The sequence below is a fragment of the Corylus avellana genome, chromosome ca3 (genome assembly GCF_901000735.1).
Source record: "Corylus avellana chromosome ca3, CavTom2PMs-1.0".
Taxonomy (NCBI): Eukaryota; Viridiplantae; Streptophyta; class Magnoliopsida; order Fagales; family Betulaceae; genus Corylus; species Corylus avellana.
This window is the reverse complement of record NC_081543.1, coordinates 39,448,951-39,459,185: the sequence shown is the minus strand read 5'-3', so window position 1 is coordinate 39,459,185 and position 10,235 is coordinate 39,448,951. Positions and strand designations below refer to the sequence as shown.

At 38.1% G+C, this 10,235-nt stretch overlaps 3 protein-coding genes across 3 annotated transcripts; all 3 read right to left on the bottom strand.

Moving 5' to 3' along the window:
* Positions 1-51: 51 nt before the first annotated feature.
* On the bottom strand, positions 52-1,247 carry LOC132173521 (transcription factor MYB80). The gene is made up of 3 exons (XM_059585036.1): positions 1,115-1,247; positions 887-1,016; positions 52-723 (listed from the first exon to the last, which is right to left on the bottom strand). Exons 1-3 carry the CDS (start codon positions 1,245-1,247, stop codon positions 54-56), a joined length of 933 nt encoding a protein of 310 aa, XP_059441019.1. The 3' UTR covers positions 52-53.
* A 989-nt stretch (positions 1,248-2,236) lies between these two features.
* On the bottom strand, positions 2,237-5,945 carry LOC132175704 (probable amino acid permease 7). The gene is made up of 7 exons (XM_059587725.1): positions 5,696-5,945; positions 5,355-5,591; positions 4,561-4,654; positions 3,709-3,923; positions 3,489-3,622; positions 3,147-3,374; positions 2,237-2,930 (listed from the first exon to the last, which is right to left on the bottom strand). Exons 1-7 carry the CDS (start codon positions 5,775-5,777, stop codon positions 2,529-2,531), a joined length of 1,392 nt encoding a protein of 463 aa, XP_059443708.1. The 5' UTR covers positions 5,778-5,945; the 3' UTR covers positions 2,237-2,528.
* A 936-nt stretch (positions 5,946-6,881) lies between these two features.
* On the bottom strand, positions 6,882-9,908 carry LOC132176141 (probable amino acid permease 7). The gene is made up of 7 exons (XM_059588270.1): positions 9,828-9,908; positions 9,497-9,730; positions 8,978-9,071; positions 8,539-8,753; positions 8,148-8,281; positions 7,790-8,017; positions 6,882-7,513 (listed from the first exon to the last, which is right to left on the bottom strand). Exons 1-7 carry the CDS (start codon positions 9,898-9,900, stop codon positions 7,112-7,114), a joined length of 1,380 nt encoding a protein of 459 aa, XP_059444253.1. The 5' UTR covers positions 9,901-9,908; the 3' UTR covers positions 6,882-7,111.
* Between the last annotated feature and the right edge of the window lie 327 nt (positions 9,909-10,235).

Below are 10,235 nucleotides of genomic sequence, written 5' to 3'. Positions count from 1 at the left end.
TTTGCACTCCTCTGTTCTATAACCTTTCTTAAACGATTGGGTTCATTAGTTCATCAGATGGTAAATCCCATAAGACAGTCTGAACTGAACATGCTGGATCCATTTATGATTTCTTTCCCACCCTCAGAATCCTCTCCATTTTCTCCCTCAAGTTTTTCATGTAACCGGACTTGCTGGTCCCCACATGTGCTTCCTGTACACATACTCTGGCTCCATGGTGATCTGTCCCCTTCATTTGCAAAAGATGATGGGCCATACTGATATCCAGACATAGATGCTGGGAAAGCACTGCTGGCCCCTGCAAAATTTGCGGATGTGGCTCCAGTAGAGTCCCATGGCTTGGTTGATTGTAGCATGTCAGGTTCCTGTATAGCCCTTGATAGGCCAAGCTTGATCTTCTCGATAGTATAATCTTTTTCATCTTGCTTACTGTTAATATATGTGGCTGTGTTACCTGGTGCTGCATTAGGTTCTTGGGACTGGAAGTCAATGCGCTTCTTGGTAAGGAGATGGAGCATTTCATCTTTAAAGGCTGCTTCTGCAAGATGAGCCACCTGTGGAGGGGCCAGTGTTGTTGCAATTTCAGCCATGAGGTGAGAGAAAGGCTTGTGGGTCACAGGATCAATACCCATGCCCGAAAGCTTCTTTTTCAGCTTAGTGTTCCAGTGATTTTTAACATCATTGTCTGTGCGCCCAGGCAGCCGAGCTGCAATTAGTGACCACCTGGATGTCCGTTTAGGAAACGGCTATTCAATACTCAATGTTAAGAAGACTTTCTAGGATTGCAGTTTAAGAATGTTGTTTGATCTCTCTTACAATGTTTGTTAGTTGGAAAAGAATGTTGACATTCCAGTTTAAGAATAGAGCAAAATATTAAGTAGCGTACTGGTTGCCAACAACGGAATGCAGCTTCACTATGGTTTGCTCTTCTGCATCTGAGAATTGGCCGTGCTTTAGATCCGGACGAAGGTAATTAGTCCACCTTAGCCGACAGCTCTTCCCGCACCTTTGAAGACCTGAAGTATCGAATGCATAGATAGAGGAAGATAAGAGTTATTTTGTAGTTCCATTAGAGAGTGTGAGAGATAGTGAGAGAGAGAGAAAGAGAAGAAACCAGCATTCTTGGGGATGAGGCGCCAGTTGCGGGTGCCGTGTTGGGCAATGTAGGAAGAGAGCTTGTTGTCTTCTTCGGGTGTCCACTGCCCCCTTTCCACGTTGTCCTTCTCACAGCATGGAATCCTACCCATGTCTGGTTTTTCAATTCTTATTGTCGTTAGTAATAATAGGAATAGGGAAGGCAAGAAAAGAGGAACGAAGAGTAGAAAATGAGATGGAAGTAAAAGAGAATTCTCTACTGCCTCACTTTAACTCTGCTAATCTTTTATGTGTGTTTCAAGAAAAAGACTTGTTTGGTTAGTTTTCTAATATGCGAGTCCAACAAGCGTTTTCTTATATATAATGTAAGGCAATGGGCATGGGGTTATTTGTGAAGGGAATGGGGCATCAAAGGCGCATGATTTTATTAAATAATTCAACGCTATTGAGCGTGTAACAGATGGGCCGGTAGCTCACCCACAAGACGCCCGGTCAACTCTCTCTCTCTCTTATTGATTGCTTCCTTTAGGCTTTATGCAATTATTGGGTAGCTTTCTGCTTGACTCACGCAAATCCGCCTGAAGGGGAGGAAGGAGACGAGTTGTCTTTAAGGATTGCAAAAGCCGAGGTTGTTGCACGTGCGGGTGTCACACAAATCTCTGGAAACAATGTTCCTTTTGACATTCATGTTTGTTTTCAGTTTCATTCTTTGTTACTATATTGAACCCTAGGTGGCAACTCCTTTTTGTATGTTAGGTTTGAATTTTATCAAAGCCTAGGCATATGAAATATGTGATTATGGTCAATTCTAAACTGGCCTATTTAATTAGATGGGTCAAACCCCTCAACTCTAATCCGCTAATTTCGTGTTAGGTTTGTGGCAAGTTCGCAAGTCGTGTCAAAAATTGTCAGCCCTTATATTGTGTGTTGAATTCGGGTCATATCAAGGCATAAGTACAAGATTATATGAGTCAATCTTAACAAGACCTATTTAATTATACAAGTAAGACCTCTTAACTTTAATCCGTTAATTTTGTATTGAGTTCATATCGAATTCCTGTGGCATCAAATGGGGACATCACTTGCATAATATCTCTTTAACAAATTAAATAAAGAATAAGTTCTTGTAATTCGTTTTTATTACAAAGCCGCAATTTGTAATGTCTCTTTAACAAATTAAATAAAGAATAAGTTCTTGTAATTCGTTTTTATTACAAAGCCGCAATTTGTAATGTCTATAATTCATGGTACACTAGGAGGCTTCTCCATCAAAAATTTAGAGATGCCTACATCATAAGCAATACTTAATTTTCCCATACTTTTCTGAACCAATACCAATTGTTTCTGCACAATTTGGGCCATGATCATTCCTCAAGAAATCAAATATAAGTGTATATCCTCTGTCTCCCTTATGGAGTGCTGACTGCAGTTTCTCAGCTCAGTTTTGCACTTATAAGTCCTTGAATTGAGCCAATCAAGGCGAATAGTGACAGGAGCAAGCAAAAGATGCTGAAAGTTCGGAGCATGACCCACTTTGTTGTCCAAGCTTGAATGTTCCTCTGCTTGAAGTACATCTCCACAGGAAAGTAGACAGATAAAGGCCAAAAGATCAAGCTTCCGTGCACTCCCAAAACCTGGTTGAAGTAGGGGAAGACCATCGCAATTCCAGTTGTTAACACAACATAAACACTTCGGAAACACAACCTGAGAAGGTTTAGTCTAATATCTGGGAGCAGTGGGAGTTTCAAAGTGTGACTGTCATTTACAAATCTGCTGCCTGGGAACTTCCCTGCAAACCATTTCTCAACATTTGCAAACAATGGCTGACTGAAAACCTGCCACCATAAGTAAATGCAACAATATAGTAAAAAGATCTGCATTCTAGCTGTAACCCAACATGAAATTAGCGGCTAGGATTGAGGAGTTTGACTCGTTTAACTAAACGGGTCGTGTTAGGGTTGACCTATATAATCTTAGTCATGTTGAAGTGCATCGAGAATAAGAAAATTTAAATGTGACAAATGTAATATATAATGGAGGTAGGTAGGTACCTGATATCCTCCAACTAGATGAAGCATGATGCAAGCGTTAGCAAAGTCAATGAGCCAGTATGGTTCATAGAATCCAAACCCTGTCAAGAGGTTCCCCGGCGTGGCATCCCCAAAGGCAGCATATCCAAAGCCTCCACAGCAGAGGTAGAAGAAGGTTGTAACGGTGATTGCTATTGTTGAGGCTTTCTTCATGGTCTGATTTTCTGGTGGAGGAGACATCAAAGTATCCTTCATGTTTGCAAAATCCATCGTCAAATTAAAAAACAAAAAAAATGGATTTTTTTTTTTAGAGGAAAGGAAGTCGAGTCACCTATATGCATGAAACCTTAAGTAGTGTCAAACCTGTATCTCAATAAGAATGAGAGAGTATGGATAGGCAAAGGCAATGTCTCCAATCGCTTGAGATACCAACCATACTTTCTCAGCTGCACTTGAACTTGATATTCCTCCTATGCTGCCCTCAACATATCCATCACCTGCAATATTTATGACAAGAAAATTGTATGGTTTGGAAGAAACGTAGAGATATAAAAGGCATTGAATCACTTTCTAGTTAGCATACCTACAACTTCTGCGAGGCCAAGTCCCAATCCAATGGAAGAGTAGGTGAAGGACATGAATGCAGCAAGAATTGATAGCCATTGTAAATTGTGGAAGTTGGGTATCTGAGACAGTACAATTTGGACAACTCCAAAGACTAACATATTAGAGGAATCTCCAAAATCACATGAAGCCTCGTGCCCTTCCTTGTGGTAACAGTTTGATTTCTGGATTGCTCTACATCCTCGAAGAGAAAGAATAGTATAAGTAGCATAGAATACTTATTAAAACTCACTTAAGAAGTGCCAACATGCAGTGTTGTTTACAGGATCTTAAAGAAAATAACAAAACCAGATAAAGAAAGAAACAATGGTTTGAATCAAAACATCCAAATCAAGTCACCCAAAAACATCCACTATTGGCCTACCTCCAAAGGGACAAGTGGCCGGTCATCCTCATTTGGCCAAATGGGATGGCTGAACCATCTCCAAAAGCTTAGGAGTGGCTTAGCCATCCCTAAATTCGGCCAAAGATGGTGATCAAACTATCCCATAGCTTTTGGGGTTGTTTTGACCACTCCTAGATTCAGCCAAAGCAGGAGGTCAAACCACCACATAGTGCTTCAACCACCCTATGGCTTTGGGGTGGTTCGGCCACCCCCTCTGGTCAATTTGGAGGTGATTCGACCACCTCAAAAAATTTGACATTTTTAAAATTATTTTAATTTTTGTTTTTATGTTTTTTTATCAAATAGGACACGTGTCTTATTTTATTGAAAAACTAAATACATGCCAACAATTCTTGAAAAGCAAAGAGACTTTTCATGGAAAGTGAAAAAACATATTGGGTTAACAAGAGCCTAACAATAACATACCTCATACTGATAGCGGAGGTGATTGTATAGGCAATGCCTGTCCCGAATAAGCTTATTTGTACGAAGAGGCCACACACCCATGCATTTCTTTTCCCTGAAAACCATATTAATCATCAACTATTTTTACAAATTACAATTCACGAACAAAAAATACCCTTTTCTATTTTTTACTTTTTTGAGACAATTAAGTTTTTTTTTTTACAATCTAATCTTTTAAATTGATATATATCTTTAGAACGCGTAATTTTCATGATGCATGTAATATGTTATAACTATTAAAAAAAAAACATGTGAAAATGATATGCTCTAAGGACATATACTAAAAATACATATAAAAATCCCAAGATCTAAGGATACATGTCAATTTAATAAGCTAATTCAAAGAAAATTTTACTTTTAGGAGATAACCACTGATCTGTAGGTATATATTGCATTGGAAGTTATTTGCGACTTTGCGTGATGGAACCAAACAAGTGATAGCATAGAATAGATTAGGACCAATAATAAAGCATAGATTAGGACCAATAATAATCCATCAACCCCTTTTCAAAAATAATAATAATCCATCAAGATTCAATGGTTATTATAGTATGGCATTTAATAAATTAATAATAATGGCATTCATCTTCGCCGTTCCTTATTCCAACGTGGTTGTAACTTGTATGGCTCGGACAATCAATCCACGCACAACTAACTTTATCCTTACAGCGCATATGATTTAATTCTTAGACATATGTTAATGGAAGAAAATTAATTTTGTATATTCAACAAAAGAAAGAAGAAGATAATGTTACCTAAATTCACGTAAACAGCTTCAAGATAGGAGCGATTTCTGGCGGGGCCATATTCAGGGTCAGGAGATCGGTAGGAGTCGCAGAGAAGGAATGTAGAAAGAAGGGTGATTAAAGCGAAGAACAGCATCGCTAATGGGCCTGCAATCCACCCTAGCTGAGCCATGCTCCATGCCAGAGACAGCACTCCTGATCCTATCACCCCTGTTATTATATGCGCTACAGCCGTCCATACATTCCCTTCATCATCATTCACACATTAGAAAATTACCCATCAACGCAGAAATGAATTATTATTTTCTTTCTGATCACCATTGAAATTAAAACCCAAAGAAGATTTTCACCAGTTCTCTTGAAAGGAATCTCCGCTGGTTGAGCTTGCAACAGTGGCGCCTGATCACGATTATCTGCAGCTGCTACTCCCATGGCTTCCAATTCCAAACAATTAAAGTTCTCGGCCCTCCTGAAAGAAAGAAAATTTATATATGTAGGTGAAACTTACAAAGATGATCTCATTGCCAGTGTGAAAGGAAGAAGAAAAGATAAAAAAAAAAAAGTCAGAGTCCAGTTTCGTGTTCTGGAGAGTTTTCAAGTTTCTGCTATACATTTGTCAGATTATTCAAAGCCTTGTGTTAGTTGTGCTGGGCTAGAATATTCTTTACGTGGATGCTTCTAATTCGAATTTTATCTAATTTAATCCAGTTTTATTATATATTTTTATTCTTCTTTCTCATTTTTTTAGACTATTTTAATTACCACCACGTGGCCTAATCCTAAGCTGATTTCTATGACAACGGTTTTCTACCAGAAAACGTCCAAAAATCAGACGTGCCTAAGCCAACTTTTTTTTCTCCTCGAGTGAAAAAATAGCTGTCTTAATTCTCTCTTAATTTGTAATCTTTACTGTTAATTTTACCCACACAAAAAAAAAAAAATAAAACCATCAAGAATTGTAGGCTTTAGTCATATTAATTTTGTTAGAGGAGCTAGTCCAATGAGGATATTTCTTCCTTTATTCGAGTACGGCTCTTATATTTCTTATGCAGAGACCAAATAATATGAAAATTAAGTTAAAAATAGTAGCTTCTGTTTATTTTGAATTTGTCTGGAATGAATTAATATGCAACTTCTTGTTATCCTTATCTTGGAAAATTGATGATAGATGGATTGTAGACATGTGGTTTGGTCCCAAACGCGACACAACTCTTATGTCTGTTATTGGATAGCCTGACAAGTGTAATTGTGTAACACAATGAATATTTTAGGTGTTGAGAAGAAGTTTTAGCCGAGACGTGAGAGGGAGTGTGAGAAATTTGTAGATTCAGAAATTTATGTGGAAGCAACACTACTTAGAGTGGAATCATGGTGATGTGTTACATCCATCGAGCATCATTACCTCCTCCTTAATAAGTGAAGCTGAACACGTTGGACGTTTAATTGAAATGGAAGGCGAATGGCGGAGACAAAGTTCGAACTCATAACCTTTTACTTTAATACTATGTTAATTGTCCCAAAAATTTATGTAAATTTGAAGAAAGCTGCATGTTTTGGCTTTCGCTGCACACCGTAACAGAGCAGTGCATCATATCATTATATTTATAACTACAACTAACAGATATGGTCGTCATGTCTTCTTATCTGATCTTCATTCGAGTTGTCAACCTTGTTGTTCAAGCTTTCCATTGTGTGGTCCAAAGTTGTAGACACTTTAACGTACACATTGTTTTCTCCCAATTCATTTTGGGAATTACAGGTATTATTCAGCTTAACTTGGCGCTTATAAGTCCTTCAAGTGAGCCGATCAAAGCCACAACAGTCACAAGAAAGCAAACAAAGCTAAATGTCCTAAGAACAATCCATTTCCTTGTCCAAGCCCCTATTTTCTTTTGTACAAAGTACATTTCCACAGGGAAATATATGGCCAAAGGCCAGAAGGTCACGGCCCCTAACACTCCCAAGACTTGGTTGAAGAAAGGGAACAGGATTGCAATAACAGTTGTTGATATGACATATGCAGTTCGGAAACATAGCCTGAGAAGATTCCACTTGAATGCCGGCAACAGTGGGAGTTTGAAGGTGTAGAAATTATTTACAAACCCACTGTTTGGAAATTTCTTGGTAAACCACCTTTCAACAAATGCAAACACTGGCTGACTAAAGATCTGTGAGATAAAACGTGTGAAGAAGGGCTTAACTACAAGCAACCCAAGTACATATGCATGGATAGAAGTTATATATAAGAAAAACTTTACTTATTCCTTCGATGTATCACGGATTTTGCATTGTCACCATCGAATTATTAAAAGGTACAATGTGAAACCAAACCAACCAAGGACGGTGACAATTCGATGGTAAAATTGCAAAACCCGTGATACATCGATGGAATAAGTGAAGTTTTCCCTAACGACTTTGTATTTGTAAAGTTGGGTCGGTAGTACCTGATATCCTCCCACCAAATGGAGACAAATGCAAGCATTGGCAAGGTCAATGAGCCAGTAAGGTTCATAGAAACCAAATCCAGTCAATAGGTTTCCTGGTGTAGCATTCCCAAAGGCTGCATATCCAAAGCATCCACAGCAGAGGAAGATGAAAGTTGTGATAAAGACGGCAGCCATGGAAGCCTTCTTCATGGTCTGGTTTTCTGGAGGAGGGGACCTCAAAGTGTCCTTCGTTTATCAAATGTCAACAATACAGTTCATTTTAGATACTAAAATGAAATTAATTTCTTACTAAGTACTTATAATTCTCCGCTGCTTTTGGTCATAATTTGGTTTATTGAAAGACTCTGATCCATACCTGTATCTCAAGAACAATAATTGAGTATGGATAGGCAAATGCTATGTCCCCAAGCGCTTGAAAAGTTAACCATAATTTATCAGCAACATTGGCTGCTGGGACTCCTGAAATGCTCCCCATAATCTTCCCATTTTCTGCGATTACAAACACAAGATTTTTATTTTTTTCACAAATTATCTCGGTGTTAAAGTATTAATTAAATGATTAAAGTCATCCGTTCCTATTAAGTTATTTTAGGATACCTAGTGATTTAATACACAGCAACAGCAGGATGAAGTACCTATGGCTCCTATTAACTTACTGTACATAGTGGTAAGTGATCAAAGAGTTGTATTTATAGAAAAATTGGGTGTCTTTAAATTGACAGAAGAAGGAAAATTCAGAGCTATACCTATTACTTTTGCAAAGCCAAGTCCGAATCCAATAAAAGAGTAGGTAAAGGACATGATTGCAGCAACGATCGAAAGCCATTCCATGCTATGGAAATCTGGAATCTGTGACATGACAATCTGAATAAGTCCAAACAGAAGCATGTAGAAAGTATCCCCATATGCACATGCAGCTTGGTGCCCTTCTCTGTGGTAACAGTTTGATCTCTGAATTGCTCTGCATGCATTAATAGATCAACCAAAGATAAATAAAAGCATTACAATGAAGAAACTCTACGAACTTGAAATAAAGTAGGGAGGGAGAAAGAAAAGAAAGAAACTGATGAGATGGGCATTTGCTTAGGAAAAAGAACAGAAGAAGAAAAGATAAATAGTGAGATGGCGCAGAGACAAATTCCCAATACACAAAATTTTGTTATTTTCTACTCTCAGTGTAAGTACCTCATACTGGTTGCTGTAGTGATTACATAAGCAATATCAGTCCCATATAAGCTGAAATATTGAAGCAAACCACAAAACCACGTATGTTTTCTTCCTGAACTTCACTAAACCAGTGTTAGATAAATTAAAGATAAAACAGCAAACGAAATGTTTTTAACTAAGGTCGCTTTTCTTAAGAAATTATTTGCCTCCACCAGATTCTGATGAATTGGTATGCAAAGAGTTGCAGCAAATATTTCTCCAAAATACAATGGAGCCCAGAAAAACAGAAAAAACTAATGTTTTAAAGGGCAAAATTTTATATTCTCAGGAAAAGAGAAAGACTTGAATTTTAAATTACATAAAGTTTTTGAGAGAGACAGAAGAAAATAGAACTTTGTGTGTACTAAAAACTAAGCTTCGAAATATTATTAACGATTATTTAAATATATAAAAGTAGTAGTCTTTATAACGAATATCCTAGGTTGTTGAAGATCAGGTAGAAGTTCTAAAAGAAGAAAAAGGGTCGAGTTATACTACCAAGATTCACTCTAACAGCATCCATATAAGAGTAGTTTCGTGTTCCGGTTATGGAGTCAGGAGACCTGTAACAATCGGAAAGGAGGGAAGCAGAAATATAGGTGATAATTCCGAAGCAGAGCAAAGTAACTGGCCCTGCTATCCATCCTAACTGTGAAGCACTCCATGCCAGAGACAGAACCCCAGCTCCAATAGCAGCAGTAATGATATGAGCGACGCAACTCCATAAGGTTCCTGGTGATTTGAGTTGCCCACAGGCACTGAATTCCAAGAAGAAATGAAGGTGGATTTAAAAGGAACTAGTGAATGGGTACTGAAAAAAGCTTTTTACCAGTTCTTTTCGGATGCCCATCGTCATCACAGGAAGCATTGTTAGCTACTTGGAAAGAGTGTTCGACAGCCATATTGTCTATTTTCAATCAAAACAAGCCCATGGAGTTTTCTACCTGTATACCCAATATATATATAGGCCTAAAAGACAGTGTTCCACACGTATAGCAATGCAAACAATAATGGAGGAATCGGCTGTCGTGTTCATCATGGCATTTTCACGTCCCACCTTTGTCGATTTCTCCCGAACTTTATTCTGAATTTCACGACCACGGGCGAGTGGGGTGGGTGGTTAGTCTTCTTCTTTGACCAAGTAAATGGTTTAAACAAGGATAAATTTTGTCCTTCGCAGTTGAAAGTAGGCAAAGGGTCTGCGCTTTTCCTTCCATTATCAATTTATCCAGGATAA

Excerpts from the sequence above, each read along its gene's own strand:
- LOC132173521 (XM_059585036.1), bottom strand. The coding sequence starts at position 1,247 with ATGGGTAGGATTCCATGCTGTGAGAAGGACAACGTGGAAAGGGGGCAG. Across the intron at positions 1,017-1,114 it reads CCTCATCCCCAAGAATGCTG|GTCTTCAAAGGTGCGGGAAG; the intron begins GTTTCTTCTCTT and ends TCGATACTTCAG. Across the intron at positions 724-886 it reads CATTCCGTTGTTGGCAACCA|GTGGTCACTAATTGCAGCTC; the intron begins GTACGCTACTTA and ends ACGGACATCCAG.
- LOC132175704 (XM_059587725.1), bottom strand. The coding sequence starts at position 5,777 with ATGGGAGTAGCAGCTGCAGATAATCGTGATCAGGCGCCACTGTTGCAA. Across the intron at positions 5,592-5,695 it reads GATTCCTTTCAAGAGAACTG|GGAATGTATGGACGGCTGTA; the intron begins GTGAAAATCTTC and ends ATGATGATGAAG. Across the intron at positions 2,931-3,146 it reads ATCTAGTTGGAGGATATCAG|GTTTTCAGTCAGCCATTGTT; the intron begins GTACCTACCTAC and ends TTATGGTGGCAG.
- LOC132176141 (XM_059588270.1), bottom strand. The coding sequence starts at position 9,900 with ATGGCTGTCGAACACTCTTTCCAAGTAGCTAACAATGCTTCCTGTGAT. Across the intron at positions 9,731-9,827 it reads TGGGCATCCGAAAAGAACTG|GAACCTTATGGAGTTGCGTC; the intron begins GTAAAAAGCTTT and ends TCAAATCACCAG. Across the intron at positions 9,072-9,496 it reads TGCTGTTAGAGTGAATCTTG|GAAGAAAACATACGTGGTTT; the intron begins GTAGTATAACTC and ends AGTGAAGTTCAG.